Source organism: Triticum urartu, chromosome 7 (assembly GCF_003073215.2).
Source record: "Triticum urartu cultivar G1812 chromosome 7, Tu2.1, whole genome shotgun sequence".
Classification (NCBI taxonomy): domain Eukaryota; kingdom Viridiplantae; phylum Streptophyta; class Magnoliopsida; order Poales; family Poaceae; genus Triticum; species Triticum urartu.
This window is the reverse complement of record NC_053028.1, coordinates 537155500-537173000: the sequence shown is the minus strand read 5'-3', so window position 1 is coordinate 537173000 and position 17501 is coordinate 537155500. Positions and strand designations below refer to the sequence as shown.

The window sequence follows — 17501 nt, the reverse complement described above, 5'->3', positions numbered from 1 at the left end:
TGAGGAGTTGGATGAGATTCATCATGTAATCGAGTTAGTTTTGTTAGGGATTGATCCCTAGTATTCGCCATGTTCTAAGATTGATGTTGTTATGGCTTTGCATGCCTAATGCTTGTCACTTTGGGTCCGGGTGCCATGATTTCAGATCTGAACCATTTATGTTATCACCATTATATCCATGTTCTAGATCCGATCTTGCAAGTTATAGTCACCTACTACGTGTTATGATCCCGCAACCCCGGAGTGACAGTAATCGGGACCACTCCCGGTGATGACCGTAGTTTGAGGAGTTCATGTATTCACTATGTGTTAATGCTTTGTTCCGGTTCTCTATTAAAAGGAGGCCTTAATATCCTTAGTTTCCAATATGGACCCCGTTTTCACAGGAGGGGAGGACAAAAGTTGTCATGCAAGTTCTTTCCATAAGCATGTATGACTATTTACGGAATACATGCCTACATTATATTGACGAACTGGAGCTAGTGTCGTATCGCCCTAGGTTATAACTGTCTCATGATGAATATCATCCAACAAGTCACTGATCCAATGCCTACGAATTTATCCTATACTGTTCTTGCTAAGTTACTATTGCTATCATCACTGTTACACTTGTTACAAAATTATTACTATCACTGTCACTGTTACCATTATTGCTGTCACTACTATCAAAACTATCAAACTACTTTGCTACTGATCACTTTACTGCAGATAATTAATCTCCAGGTGTGGTTGAATTGACAACTCAGCTGCTAATACCTTCAAACATTCTTTGGCTCTGATACGTCTCCAATGTATCTATAATCTTTGATTGCTCCATGCTATATTATCTACTATTTTGGATGTTTATGGGCTTTATTATACACTTCTATATCATTTTTGGGACTAACCTATTAACCCAGAGCCCAGTGCTAGTTTTCTGTTTTTACCTTGTTTTAGGGTTTTGAAGAAAAGGAAAACCAAGCGGAGTCCAATTGACCTGAAACTTCACGGAACCCATTTTTGGAAGGAAAGAAGCCCAAAAGACTTGAACTGCATGTAAAGGAAGCTTCGAGGAGGCCATGAGGTAGGGGGGCACGCCCACCCCCCTGGGCGCGCCCTCCACCCTCGTGGGCCCCTCGTGGCTCCCTTGACGTACTTCTTCCGCCTATATATCTCCATATACCCTAAAAACATCGAAGAGCACAATCGATCGGGAGTTCCGCTGCCAGAAGCCTCCGTAGCCACCGAAAGCCAATCTAGACCCATTCTGGCACCCTACCGGAGGGGGGAATCCCCTCCGGTGGCCATCTTCATCATCCTGGTGCTCTCCATGACAAGGAGGGAGTAGTTCTTCCTCGGGGATGAGGGTATGTACCAGTAGCTATGTGTTTGATCTCTCTCTCTCATGTTCTTGAGGTGATACGATCTTGATGTATCGCGAGCTTTGCTATTATAGTTGGATCCTACGATGTTTTCTCCCCCCTATACTCTCTTGTAATGGATTGAGTTTCCCCTTTGAAGTTATCCTATCGGATTGAGTCTTTAAAGATTAGAGAACACTTGATGCATGCCTTGTCGTGCGTATTTGTGGTGACAGTGGGATACCACATGATGCACTTGATGTATGTTTTGGTGATCAACTTGCGGGTTCCGCCCATGAACCTATGCATAGGGGTTGGCACGCGTTTTCGTCGTGATTCTCCGGTAGAAACTTTGGGGCACTCTTTGAGGTTCTATGTGTTGGTTGAATAGATGAATCTGAGATTGTGTGATGCATATCATATAATCATACCCACGGATACTTGAGGTGACATTGGAGTATCTAGGTGACATTAGGGTTTTGGTTGATTTGTGTCTTAAGGTGTTATTCTAGTACGAACTCTAGGGCTGTTTGTGACACTTATAGGAATAGCCCAATGGATTGATTGGAAAGAATAACTTTGAGGTGGTTTCGTACCCTACCATAATCTCTTCGTTTGTTCTCCGCTATTAGTGACTTTGGAGTGACTCTTCGTTGCATGTTGAGGGATAGTTATGTGATCCAATTATGTTATTATTGTTGAGGGAACTTACACTAGCGAAAGTATGAACCCTAGGCCTTGTTTCCTATCATTGCAATACCGTTTATGCTCACTTTTATCACTTGCTACCTTGCTGTTTTTATATTTTCAGATTACAAAAACCTTTATCTACTATCCATATACCACTTGTGTCACCATCTCTTCGCCGAACTAGTGCACCTATACAATTTACCATTGTATTGGGTGTGTTGGGTACACAAGAGACTCTTTGTTATTTGGTTGCAGGGTTGCTTGAGAGAGACCATGTTCATCCTACGCCTCCTACAAATTGATAAACCTTAGGTCATCCACTTGAGGGAAATTTGCTAGTGTCCTACAAACCTCTGCACTTGGAGGCCCAACAACGTCTACAAGAAGAAGGTTGTGTAGTAGACATCAAGCTCTTTTCTGGCGCCGTTGCCGGGGAGGTGAGTGCTTGAAGGTATATCTTTAGATCTTGCAATCGAATCTTTTTTGTTTCTTGTTTTAGCACTAGTTTAGTTTATAAAAGAAAACTACAAAAAAATATGGAATTGAGTTTGCCTCATACGCTTCATATTTTTAATATCTTTCGTGAGTATGATGGAAAGGAAAATTGTGCTCGAATGCTAGAAGAAGAATTACATAGAATGCTTGGCATAAAATATGTGAATGATGAGCATGATTGCAATGTTGCTAGTACGAATTCTTTGAATATCCATGATACTAATGATGATTGCACTAGTTATGATGAAAATGTCTCCTATAAACATGCCAATTTTTGTGGAGTGCATTGGGTTTGTAAGTACGCACCAAATAGGGAAGATAGATATTACAAGAGGCATAAGTACTTAGAAACTAAATTGTTGCAAGAAAGGCTAGATGATTGTGCTGAAAATTTAAATGTTCTTGGCCATACTTGTGGACTTTGAAATGAACAGGGTCATTTAGCTATCCGATGCAAATTGTTTCATGATCTCATCGTGTCCAAAAATTGTGATGACTTGATTTCCCTTGCACATTATAATGAACTTAGTTTGCTTATGTGCTACAAAGAAATGAAACGTATAACTAACTATCTTCCAGAATTTGCCCATTATAAACTTCTTGGATTTGATCTAGAGGAAATTTATATGTATTGTGCGGTGAATTGTATTGAAAATCCTTATATTGACAATTACATAAAGAAAAGAAAACAAATAGAAGATGAAGAGAATACTAATGAAAGGGAAGAGACTTCCCAATACCCTCCTATTATTTCTTATGATGAATCAGGTAACGAGGAGGAGCCTCCTATTCAACCAATCTCATTAATAAGGAGCTCCAAAAAAAGGATTGAACCCACACATGATGTGGTGAAGAAGAAGAAAAGAAAAAGGAAGAGAGTTTTCAAGTTTTGGGTAAAGATCCGATGGACTATGGAATAAGGAGTGGCAAGAACCTAAGCTTGGGGATGCCCAAGGCACCCCAAGGTAATATTCAAGGACAACCAAAAGCCTAAGCTTGGGGATGCCCCGGAAGGCATCCCCTCTTTCGTCTTCGTTCATCGGTAACTTTACTTGGAGCTATATTTTTATTCGCCACATGATATGTGTTTTGCTTGGAGCGTCATTTTATTTCATTATGTTTTGCTTGCTGTTTGAATAAAATACCAAGATCTGAAAATCTTAAATGTTAGAGAGTCTTCACATAGTTGCATAATTATTCGACTACTCATTGATCTTCACTTATATCTTTCGGAGTAGTTTGTCGTTTGCTCTAGTGCTTCACTTATATCTTTTTAGAACACGGTGGTGGTATTATAGAAATAGATGAACTCTCATGCTTCACTTATATCATTTTGAGAGTTTTAAATAGCATGGTAATTTGCTTAAATAATCCTAATAAGCTAGGCATCCAAGAATAGTAAAAACTTTCATATAAAGTGCATTGAATACTATGAGAAGTTTGATACTTGATGATTGTTTTGAGATATGAGGATGGTAATATTAGAGTCATGCTAGTTGAGTAGTTGTGAATTTGAGAAATACTTGTGTTGAAGTTTGTGATTCTCGTAGCATGCACGTATGGTGAACCGTTATGTGATGAAGTCGGAGCATGATTTATTTATTGATTGTCCTCCCTATGAGTGGCGGTCGGGGACGAGCGATGGTCTTTTCCTACCAATCTATCCCCCTAGGAGCATGCGCGTAGTACTTTGTTTCGATAACTAATAGATTTTTGCAATAAGTATGTGAGTTCTTTATGACTAATGTTGAGTCCATGGATTATATGCACTCTCACCCTTCCACCATTGCTAGCCTCTCTAGTATCGCACAACTTTTGCTGGTACCATAAACCCACCATATACCTTCCTCAAAACAGCCACCATACCTACCTATTATGATATTTCCATAGCCATTCTGAGATATATTTCCATGCAACTTTCCACCGTTCCGTTATTATGACACACTTCATCATTGTCATATTGCTTTGCATGATCATGTAGTTGACATCGTATTTGTGGCAAAGCCACCGTTCATAATTCTTCCATACGTGTCACTCTTGAGTCATTGCACATCCTGATACACCGCCGGAGGCATTCATATAGAGTCATATTTTGTTCTAAGTATCGAGTTGTAATTGTTGAGTTGTAAGAAAAATAAAAGTGTGATGATCATCATTATTAGATCATTGTCCCAGTGAGGAAAGGATGATGGAGACTATGATTCCTCCACAAGTCGGGATGAGACTCCAGACGAAAAATAAAAAAATAAAAAGAAAAGAGGCCATAAAAAAGAGAAAATTCCCAAATAAAAAAAAGAAAGAAAAAGAAAAAATGAGAGAAAAAGAGAGAAGGGACAATGCTACTATCCTTTTACCACACTTGTGCTTCAAAGTGCACCATGATCTTCATGATAGAGAGTCTCCTATGTTGTCACTTTCATATAATAGTGGGAATATTTCATTATAGAACTTGGCTTGTATATTCCAATGATGGGCTTCCTCAAAATGCCCTAGGTCTTCGTGAGCAAGCGAGTTGGATGCACACCCACTTAGTTTCTTTTGTTGAGCTTTCATATACTTATAGCTCTAGTGCATCCGTTGCATGGCAATCCCTACTCACTCACATTGATATCCATTAATGGGCATCTCCATAGCCCGTTGATACGCCTAGTTGATGTGAGACTATCTTCTCCTTTTTGTCTTCTCCACAACCACCATTCTATTCCACCTATAGTGCTATGTCCATGGCTCACGCTCATGTATTGCGTGAATATTGAAAAAGTTTGAGAACATCAAAAGTATGAAACAATTGCTTGGCTTGTCATCAGGGTTGTGCATGATTTAAATATTTTGTGTGGTGAAGATGGAGCATAGCCAGATTATATGATTTTGTAGGGATAACTTTCTTTGGCCATGTTATTTTGAGAAAACATGATTGCTTAGTTAGTATGCTTGAAGTATTATTATTTTTATGTCAATATGAACTTTTATCTTGAATCTTTCGAATCTGAATATTCATGCCACAATTAAGAAGAATTACATTGAAATTATGCCAAGTAGCATTCCACATCAAAAATTCTATTTTTATCATTTACCTACTCGAGGACGAGCAGGAATTAAGCTTGGGGATGCTGATACGTCTCCAACGTATCTATAATTTTTGATTGCTCCATGCTATAATATCTACTATTTTGGATGTTTATGGGCTTTATTATGCACTTTTATATCATTTTTGGGACTAACCTATTAACCCAGAGCCCAGTGCCAGTTTCTATTTTTACCTTGTTTTAGGGTTTCGAAGAAAAGGAAAACCAAACGGAGTCCAATTGGCCCGAAACTTCATGAAACCCATTTTTGGAAGGAAAGAAGCCCAGAAGACTTGAAGTGCACATAAGGAAAGCTTCGAGGAGGCCACGAGGTAGGGGGCGCGCCCTCCACCCACGTGGGCCCCTCGTGGCTCCCCTGACGTACTTCTTCCGCCTATATATCTCCATATACCCTAAAAACATCGAAAAGCACAATAGATCAGGAGTTCCGCCGCCAGAAGCCTCTGTAGCCACCAAAAGCCAATCTAGACCCGTTCCGGCACCCTGCCGGAGGGGGAATCCCCTCCGGTGGCCATCTTCATCATCCTGGTGCTCTCCATGACGAGGAGGGAGTAGTTCTCCCTCGGGGCTGAGGGTACGTACCAGTAGCTATGTGTTTGATCTCTCTCTCTCTCGTGTTCTTGAGGTGATACGATCTTGATGTATCATGAGCTTTGCTATTATAGTTGGATCCTATGGTGTTTTATCCCCCCTCTACTCTCTTGTAATGGATTGAGTTTCCCCTTTGAAGTTATCTTATCGGATTGAGTCTTTAAATATTTGAGAACACTTGATGTATGTCTTGCCGTGCGTATCTGTGGTGACAATGGGATACCACGTGATTCACTTGATGTATGTTTTGGTGATCAACTTGTAGGTTCTGCCCATGAACCTATGCATAGGGGTTGGCACACGTTTTCATCATGATTCTCCGGTAGAAACTTTGGGGCACTCTTTGAGGTTCTATGTGTTGGTTGAATAGATGAATCTGAGATTGTGTGATGCATATCGTATAATCATACCCACGGATACTTGAGGTGACATTGGAGTATCTAGGTGACATTAGGGTTTTGGTCGATTTGTGTCTTAAGGTGTTATTCTAGTACGAACTCTAGGGCTGTTTGTGACACTTATAGGAATAGCCCAACGGATTGATTGGAAAGAATAACTTTGAGGTGGTTTCGTACCCTACCATAATCTCTTCATTTGTTCTCCGCTATTAGTGACTTTGGAGTGACTCTTTGTTGCATGTTGAGGGATAGTTATGTGATCCAATTATGTTATTATTGTTGAGGGAACTTACACTAGCGAAAGTATGAACCCTAGGCCTTGTTTCCTATCATTGCAATACCGTTTATGCTCACTTTTATCACTTGCTACCTTGCTGTTTTTATATTTTCAGATTACAAAAACCTTTATCTACTATCCATATACCACTTGTATCACCATCTCTTCGCCGAACTAGTGCACATATACAATTTACCATTGTATTGGGTGTGTTGGGGACATAAGAGACTCTTTTTTATTTGGTTGCAGGGTTGCTTGAGAGAGACCATCTTCATCCTACGCCTCCTACGAATTGGTAAACCTTAGGTCATCCACTTGAGGAAAATTTTCTACTGTTCTACAAACCTCTGCACTTGGAGGCCCAACAACGTCTACAAGAAGAAGGTTGTGTAGTAGACATCAGGCTCCCCTTGTATCAAATCTATAAATTTGGGTTGAATACTCTACCCTTGAAAACTGTTGCGATCCCCTATACTTGTGGGTTATCAAGACCTTTTTCTGGCGCCGTTGCCGGGGAGAATAGCTATATTTGTTGAGTCACTTGGGATTATTATCATATTATCACTATGAAGAATCTGAAGGATGCTAAGACTGGTATATTTCCCTCAAAGACGAGGGGAGGTAAGGAACTGCCATTCAGTTCTGCTTTAGATTCACCTTCTGTTTTAAGTAAACTTGCAACAACACCACATGCTATTAATTCTGATATGTCGCAAGTTATTGATGAAGCCACTTCTGTTATGGATAATGCTTACGATGATGCTAGTACCTTGCTTGATAATGATGATGTGCTACTTGGTGATTTTCTTGATAAACAAATTGCTAGAATAATACAACATGATGTTGTTGAATCTGATGATGAGCTTGAAACTGAATCTCCTGAAATACCTGCTAGAACTAGCCTTCCTAGATATGAATTTCCTAAGGTACCGGAAGATTATGTTATGAATGAGGAGACAACTAGAGATATTCTTGCTTCTAGGGATAGAGATGATCTAGAGAAATTATTATGCAAGTATAAAGAAAAATCTCTGAATGCTAGAATGAAATGTGACCCTAAGTTTGCTACTTCACCTATCTTCATTGATGATAAGAATTATGAATTCTCTGTCGACCCAGAGTTAATTACTTTGGTTGAATCTGATCCTTTCCATGGTTATGAAACTGAAACTGTTGTGGCACATCTTACTAAGTTGAATGACATAGCCACCCTTTTTACTCATGATGAGAAAACTCGCTATTACTTTTTACTCATGATGAGTGCCCTTCCAGCTCTTTGTCTTGGCTAGGAGGCTACGATGGCCCATGCGCAATTGGTCCCGTGAACCCAAGCGTCACGGTACCGATAGAAGCCCCCGGGCCTGGGCCGGACACGTGTCTCTCACATTGCCAGGGTTAGGCCCTCTTCAGCACGTGGGGCACATGTGTGTTAGAGATATGCCCTAGAGGTAACCATGTGAAGATGATATTTCCATATGTATTCATGAGTCCTTTGTATTGTCCTTGAACATCATCAATGATATGTATCAATAAGTATGATACTTGTTTGTGGAACTATGTATTGTATGATGATTGTTCTAATGGTCCCTAGTTCAGTTGATAAGGTTATGCAGACACATATCATTGACTAGTATACGACTCGGTTGATGGCTATGTTTCACAAGTCATGTGCATGGAGATGCTAAACCGATAGTATGGACTCGGGAATGGAGATCACCTAGTCGGACAGACCCACTTTGAGACACAGCGAGATATAGTCATCTGTTAGTCTCAAGTACAATGTATATGCCATGTCCTAAACCTGAGGTCCTCACATGTTCTCGGGATGAGGATCAACTCACTTAGGGTCTATCAAACGCTGCTTCGTAACTGGGTAGTTATAAAGGTAGCTTTCGGGTGAGTCGTGAGACATGCCGCGAGACATGGTTGACCAAGATGGGATTTGCCCCTCCTATTTGGAGAGATATTCTCTAGACCCTCTTGAGTGATCAGATTCGGAAAGCATGGACATGCGACTTGGGTTAAGTGTTAATCCAGTTCGAGAATCTGTATCACGGTTTCGAGAAGAGAGGTCGAGCTATCACAAGGGTGACAAGTACTCTCCTTGAGCTCGACAACAGATATCGTGAGGCAAAAGGAATGTTGCATATGACACATTGTCGAGGTTCGTCAAACGAATTTACGCACACATGGGAGTTGGCATGTTCTGCTAGGAGCCGCTACCAACTATCAACTTGGTCGTGTCCATGCGTACGTGAACCTATAGGGTAGCACACTTAAGGGGCTGCAGCCCATTCGGATTGGATCCGAGTAGAAAATGGATGTGGACTCCTAGTGGGCTCAAGTGTTGAGCCCACCTCGGAGGTCTATATAGAGGGGAGTGGGCGCACCACTTAGGGTTGATCTTTTTCTAACCCTGGTTAGCCACCGCCATTCCCCACGCCCATGCCGCGCGACCAGACCTAGCAGTCCGCCACTCGACGCTGCTCCCCGCATGTGTGGATACCTTAGAGGCATCACATCTGCGGTGCTTGGGCGAACCGTTCAAGGAAACCGCGAGGTGCCGTTCGCGGGAGATCACCAACGGGTCTTCGCTGTTCGTGGGACATCGGCGACGCGAGGAGGAGATCGGCTACACGCATCACCAACTCTACTTCCACTGCGGTGACTGCTCGTCTAGTGGTAAATCCGATCTCGTAATCTATTTCCAGCAGCATGATCTTGGGTGCACGGTAGAAAACTTTATTTGGCGCTAGCGTATCGTACCGCGTGTTCCAACAATGTGGCGTGCGTCTTTTCGTTTGGTCAAATTGGTCACAGAGGTAGTGTAAACGATAGTGAATGGAGAGTCAGTCTCCGAGCTGGTTGTTCAAACACCCAAGGAGAGTTAGACTCGATTCTAGCTGTCCACAATCGTTGTTGGATTGTGTTAGTTTTCCTTCCGACGTGTGGGGTACCTTCACATCAGTGGCAGGAATCAAATCCATTGTTTTAGTTTTTGAGAGTGCTCCGATCCGCGGGTCGCCAGTTTCGCTCTTGAGCCTCCTCGGCTCTTGCGCTGGCGAGAGTAATCATGATGCCTTTTCCACTAAATCCTCCAGCCAGATGGGACGGGGCGCCGCCTGTGTTCACCTGGGGAACCCAAATGTTTGTCAGTATGACCAACAATCCTCGCGATCGAGGAGTCTATCCACCATAGCCTTCGGACTATAAATGTTGGGGTTGGATCTGCTACGCCTTGCCCGCCTCCAGTTCTTCCTTCATCCTCGTCCTTCTTGCTCTCTAAGAAACAAGAACTGAGAAGAACAACAAAACAATGGCTTAATGAATGAACGTTTTTCCGTTCTATATTTGTTCCATCTCCCCGCTTTCTCTTTTTAAGGCTCACACGAACAGGTATCAGACCCCACACCGACATGTATATCAGGTTGATATACAAATGAATTACGTACATAAATGAGACTAAAATTGCGCATATACATAATCAATGTCGTGAATGTTCAAGTAGATCAACGACCCACAAAGTGCGTGCCCCCGCACTTGTGTGCCCTAAACCCTCTTCCTAAGAATGGCCCCTTCCAAATGGGTTTGATGTTTAGGGCATCTCCAATGGTTGTAATATAGTTGTTGGTAGAATTTGCCACATAGGATTTTTAATGATGTGTCATACAATAAATAAGGAAAAAGAGTACAGTTGTATGTACATGAACCAGCACCTCTTGTACAAGCTTTAATGTAGAATTAGAGAACACCTTATTTATTATCTCACATCATATTGGGCAAACCAGATACAACCTATTGGGGTTATTGTATGTTAAGATGTTGGTTGATGACATGACATATTTTACCAACAATCTAACATACAAACTGTTGGAGATGCCCTTAGTGGACGGGCCATGAATGGTCACTGCACCTTCTTGCCGACTTGCCTGAGAGGACGTGGGACATGCTCCTGCTTCTCCTATGGCGAACTGGGCACTAGATTTCTCATGGCAAACCAATCCCTCCAACAAAGTTGTCCAACCTGTTCTTGAGTAGTTATGTCAATTCGCTACTACAAGTCCAACAATGCTTTGTCAAGGATATAATTAAGGGGAAGTCACCTATGTATGGGGAGCAGCAGCAACCGGTGCCTCGTTATAAGTTGCCACCGCAGCTTTGGCCGCACCCACTGTCAGGTTGGGCGGCATTGTCTGTTGATGGGTCATTTTGTCAATCGGATGGTTCAACGGGTTCTGGTATGATTTTGAGAGACGGCAAGGGCTTAGTAATTTTGAAAATGCTCTTTGGACGATGAATGCATGCACAACAACGACATGATGGGCAATCCAACAGCTGATATGCACTAGACAGTATGCATGGACGACCTGATTTGTGCTGTCGTGCACAGATCGGTTGCACATCATTGTATGCATAGCAGCGATGTAGTAATTCTGCTACATACAAATATCTCTTCCACGGACATGGTTTTAATTTTTATTACCTGTGTTATTCTTTGTACTGTCATAATTAAAAAATATAGATTGAAAGTTTCTCGTAATTTTGTTTTTGTTCTTCACACTTCACACTCCACACTTCTTGGTCAAAGTCCCAACTCCCAAAACAAAACTGTCTTCGCCCCACGTGTCACGCTCGGGTCGCGCTGGCAGCACCGACCCACGAAAACAGCGGGAGCCCCCACACCGGATCACGTGGCCCGCAAAATTAACCGCGATCTCGTCTCAGTTTAACCATCGCCAAATTTACCGTACTAGCCCTCCCCTGCTCCTCCACTGATATTTTTCTCTCGGGACGGCCAGCGGCCACTGTTCACACTCCACAGTACTACTACTCCGTACTGATCTACTGATGCTGGCGGCAGCGGCGCCGCTCCAAGTCCAAACCCTAACCCTAGCCCTCTCCGACTCGATCCGAGGCCACGAGGCTCCCCGCGGCGGCTGCGGCGGCGGAGGAGAAGATGGAGGAGCTTAGGCTCGGCGGCGGCGGCGGGGGGAAGCCGCCGATCCCGTCGTCTGCCTCGGCGAGGAAGCCGGTGCTCTCACGGCACGCATCCTTTGTAAGTAACAGCCTCTCAGAACCTCGAAGCTCGGCACGCTTAGCTTGGTTGCTCCTGTGATCTGTGCGGAAAGCGGGAGCCTTACGTGGCGCCCCGCCTGATTCCTGATCAATGTTTGCTGTTCGGTGGGATTTCTTGGCGTCAAGATGAGCTGTTTGCGCCGAGGAGCTAGAGTTCGCACCGTTATGAATGGGAAGTTCTGCTGTGCATCTTGGAGGTGGGGAGAGAGGGGGAGGCATATTTTTTCTGGAATTTTCTTGGTGTTACATAGTACATGTTTGTTGTACTAGAGTACTAGCAACCTGCAGGTGGGGTGTTTAGATCCGTGCGGTTAATGTGGATGCTTGCTGCTTCTACTCAGGTGGTCTTTTGAAAAGTCTGCGTTGGGTCCTATGAAATCATTGACTGCATCAACTGGATGTAGTACTGAGTATGCAGAGTTTTCAGAATGTTTGTGTAAACTAGAAAGCCGTTTTAGATGCGTATGATCAGGTGGTCTTTTGAAAAGACTCTTTTGGGTTCTGTGAGATGATTGATATGCAGAGTTTCCAGGATGTTTGTGCAAACTAGATTAGTCCCATGTGCTGCCGTGGTATTTTTAGGGGATGTTGGGCGATGTAGCGTTGTGAACATGATACATTATTCATCTCAAAGGACATATCTTCCTGGAAAAGTTGCTATCTGGTAATCTGGAACTTATGTGTCATGGAAGTCTCTTAACTTATTATGTACTTGCCATGCCCTGTTCTGACCACATGTCCTCCGAACATTATTCAAACAAGTTAGTGCTAGAAAAAGTATTCTAGCACTATTCAAACATGTCCTCCGAAAATTATTCAAACATGTCCTCTGAACATTATTCAAACAAGTTACTGCTAGAAAAAGTATTCTCGTGCTTCTTTCAAAATAGTAATTGACAAACTGCAGTCTAAGAACTCCTGAAGCCTCTTTGCACGTTTTAAGGAATTTGCAAAATGATGGTTTGTTTAATCTCATCACGCTGTTCCATGTTTTGGTTCTCATCTTATTGCTCTACTTGAAGTTTGGTTTGGGTTATCGAAAAATTAAACTCCCTAGTTCTGTCAGATTGAACATTGATTTCTTGATAGAGGCCAAAACAAAGGTGGTGTAGGCGTCATGTTTGGCTTTCCCTTCTCATTATTACAGTACAAATAGATACTCCTTCCGTCCCAAAATAAGTGTCTCAAGTTATTTTGGGACGGAGGGAGTATATCTATATTTCTACTAATCTATAGCGACCGGAACATTACTGCTTGGAATTGTTGGAAGCAAAACATTGTATTTAACAAGGAGTGAAAATATTATCATGTCTCACTAATTTCACATGGTGCTATGATAGGGAAGGGGATTGGTCCTTCCACAACTCTTATGCTTATTTTGATGATGCAGTGAATGGGGTTTGTATTTTTGCTCGGTGGGATCAACTTTATCAGCAAGGTTCTGGAGCCATTGCTGCAGTGTACCTTTTTTGGACCCTAGTCGCTAAGTGATGGACTGACGGCCAAATCTTCTGCTATAGTAGCGATGACTTATAGCTTCAACTAGCTCTGCCATTTTTTATCTTATAGGCTTATAGCTAGCGATTGCTGTGCTGTACCATATAGATACTTCTACCAATAGACCATGCTAATTTTGAAAATCAACTTCATTGAATGGCCTAAATGCATCTACTGACAGTAAAGTATGAAAAACCTATCAAAAGATCTCAATATCCTCCTTTCCAACACTCCCAATATCCATACTTTATGATTGAATACTTACTGAGACGAAAATTGTGCTTTGGACTTCTGGTTATGGACTTTTGCATCAAGACTTGTCTTATAGGAGTATGACTCAATGTGGTATGCATAATTATTATTTTTCCCATTTTATATTACAATGCAATAAGTAGCTTTTGCAATATCTTTCAATAGTTTAGCTAGCCGCTAGGACCTTGCCGTGAAAAAAAGCGTTTTGATACCTTTCTTATAAGTATTGCATGATATGGTATAGACAATTAGCTTCAATGCTTCCACCACTTCATAATAAAATAGCATGCAATATGTTGTCATTTTGTAAGGTTAACTAATTATCTTACATGGCTTCAATTCACAGGCAAGGGGCCCTTTGAGCAATACAAAATCTGAAACAGAAAGAAGTTTTGAAAACGCAGATGTTGAATATATCCCGGTTGTACGGTCTGGAGGCTGGTCCGATATTGGGTCAAGGAGTGCTATGGAGGATGTCTACATTTGCTGTGACAACTTCCTGCGTGATTTTGGACCTGAAAACTGTGAAGAAGGGCCCAGTTCATTTTATGGGGTATGCTTTTATTCTAATATATCTTTCAGATTTTCTCTCGTTTTGGAAACTGGAAAGAACTATTTTCAAAAAAACTGATCACACTGCCACAAAAAGGGCCAGTGTGATTGATTTTTCTGTGTTGATGTTTGTAATAATTGTCAGCAAATTTTACTCATTTCATGATTGATAGACATCATGAACTCTCTACTGACAGAGTACATTTGTACATCTGACAGGCACTTCCTGTGTATGTACTGTTCACATAATTTTAATGTTTTAGGTTTTTGATGGGCATGGTGGAAAGCACGCTGCGGACTTTGTGTGCAGCAATTTGCCAAGGTTCATCGTTGAGGGTGATGGTTTTCCAGGGGAGATAGAGAAAGCTGTCTCCTCAGCATTCTTACAGACTGATGCTGCTTTTGCAGATGCTTGCTCTGTGAACTCCTCTCTTGCATCTGGCACGACTGCGCTTGCTGCACTCATCATTGGGAGGTATTGCCCTAACTTGTGCAACTATAAGCCTTGTAGTAAGTCATTCTGTAGCATTACTGCTTAGATACTAGATATGAAGTTCTGTAGTAACTACTTATTCTTCATTATGGCCTTATGTTCCTGTTTAGTTATCTGTGTAAATAATTTTTTCTACATATGCACCCTAAGCTCCATTTCTCCACATATTTTAGTTTTTTCTTTGGCAACGAAAGCTCATGTTCCTTCCATAGCTTTAAAGTCCACCGAAGGTTTATGCATAATAACATATGCCTTTCTTCCTTAGTAAGTGATACTTATATCATTATATATGTGAGCAAGGTTTTCTCTGCAAGTATTTGAACATCATTTTCCACTGATATCAGTTTCTCGTTCTTTGAAATTGAAAGTTTTTCTGTTCTTGTCATGCCTTTGAAGTGCTTTTGCAGGTTTTCATACATGTGCTTTGATCCTTTAGTGAGTACTCCCTCCGTTCCTAAATATAAGTCTTTTTAGAGATTCCAATGCAGACTACATACGGAGTAAAATGAGTGAATCTACATTCTAAAATATGTCTATATACATCCGTATTTAGTTCATATTGGAATCTCTAAAGACTTATATTTAGGAAAGGAGGGAGTAGTATACATGTCTATTATGTTTTCTGAACAACTCAGTGCATCCCTTATATGCCTACTCTTTTGTTTAACAATGTTACTACCAGCATGATTTTCCTTTCTTTGGTTTCAACTGTTCTTTCTTCCCATCTATCTATAGTTTTGACAGCATTATCTCTGCATGATTGACAGGTCACTTCTGGTGGCAAATGCTGGTGATTGTAGAGCAGTTGTATGTTGCCGTGGAAAGGCGATTGAGATGTCCAGGGACCATAAGCCATCTTGCAACAGAGAGAAGATGCGCATTGAAGCCTCAGGTGGTTATGTTTACGATGGATACCTGAATGGACTGCTGAATGTTGCTAGAGCAATCGGGGACTGGCACATGGAAGGAATGAAAGCATGTGATGGTCTTGGGCCTCTTAGTGCCGAGCCAGAGGTGATGATGCGAAATCTCACCGAGGAGGACGAATTCCTGATCATCGGCTGCGACGGGATCTGGGATGTATTCCGCAGCCAAAATGCGGTAGACTTTGCACGCCGGAGGCTCCAAGAGCACAACGACCCTATCGCCTGCTGTAAAGAGCTAGTCGATGAGGCCATCAAGAGGAAGAGCGGCGACAACCTTTCCGTAGTTGTCGTCTGCTTCAACTCCATAGCGCCTCCTGTCTTGACAGCTCCCAGGCCTCGCGTACAGAGAAGTATATCTGCAGAAGGCTTGAGGGAGCTGCAGGGCTTCCTGGATAGCTTGGCGGACTGACATGCATGGCTTGGGAGCCCTGGCAACGCTGTAGTGATCCCATTTTTCCATAGCCTACCTTGGAATTTAGGTTTAGTATGCCCCATCTCATAGTCTGAGATTGTTGTTGTTGAGTAATGCATCACTGTAACATATTATGCGGCTAATTTTATCTGCACCTGGAGGTACTTGTTTACTTTTTTGGACCCTGCTCTAGACTTCACAAGTTTGAAAGGTTAACAGAGATTTCGGTGGATTTTTCAGTGATTTTTTTTGTGATACCTGTGTTTTGTGAAAATTTCACAGTACAACTGGACTCGAGGCAGGCTACCAGGTTTGGAATGCTGATTCAAGTAGATGTTCTTATGTACGCTCTTACTGTGAGCAAGCATAGTACTCCCTCCGTCCAAAAATACTTGTCATCAAAATGGATAAAAAGAGATGTATCTAGAACTAAAATACATCTAGATACATCCCCTTTTCTCTATTTTGATGACAAGTATTTCCGGACGGAGGGAGTAGTATGTTATGTATTGACATTTTGAAGGATCTGTGCCGCTATTGAATTCATGCACTCATCAAAAGTCTGAACCGAGAGAGGTGGGCGGAGCGGTTGCTTTCATTGTCATGAGTTTGCCATATACTCCCTCCGTCCCAAAATTCTTATCTTAGATTTGACTAAATACAGATGAATCAAGTCACGTTTTAGTATTAGATACATCCGTATCTAGACAAATTTAAGACAAGAATTTTGGGACGGAGGGATTATGTACCAAAATGTTTGGGGAGGGCTGGGTAGAGTCATCTCCGGTCGCGTAGTTCTTTTTTTTTTCAAACGGAGACAAAAGCTTTGCCTCATCTCATTAAAAATTAGAAAGAAGGGGAGTATCAGAGGTCTTATGAGGGTCATTACTCCTCCACAAATGAAAATTAAGCCTACTTTTGCAGCATCAAAGAACCCAAGTGCCTAGCCCCGGCGATGATCCAGTTCTTCGCTTCACCTTAATGCTTCCGACCACCACAGTTGGCAACCTACATGTGTGTTGAAAAACTCCTGCGTTTATCTCTTTCCAGACCTTCCACGAAACAAACATGATAAGAGAAGACGTCGCTTTCTGTCTATAACCATGAGTGAGAACCACCAAAGTCCACCACTCTCTGACCGAGGTTATTCCAGCCCATGTCGCTACATCCAACTCCGGCGCGTCCACCCAACATTTGACCGCATTCCAAATTTGAGTGGAGAACCTACACTTGAAGAGGAGGTGCCGCGGTCTCCGGCTCTCTCTTGCAAAGCTGGCATAACCTGTTGTTTGGCCAACCTCTCCGCTACAGTCGATCGGCGGTCCAGACCCTATCCTTGATGACGAGCCAGGCGAAGAATTTGCACTTAGGCAGTGCCCAACTATTCCACACCATCTTGGGCATGGGTGAGATGAT

The 17501-nt window shown here is 42.2% G+C and overlaps 1 protein-coding gene across 1 annotated transcript; it reads left to right on the top strand.

Moving 5' to 3' along the window:
- The first annotated feature begins 11669 nt into the window (after positions 1–11669).
- On the top strand, positions 11670–16328 carry LOC125521227 (probable protein phosphatase 2C 57). Its single transcript, XM_048686289.1, has 4 exons — positions 11670–11933; positions 14049–14255; positions 14518–14729; positions 15515–16328. The coding sequence occupies exons 1-4, from the start codon at positions 11835–11837 to the stop codon at positions 16080–16082; spliced, it is 1086 nt and encodes a 361-aa protein (XP_048542246.1). The 5' UTR covers positions 11670–11834; the 3' UTR covers positions 16083–16328.
- Positions 16329–17501: the final 1173 nt, after the last annotated feature.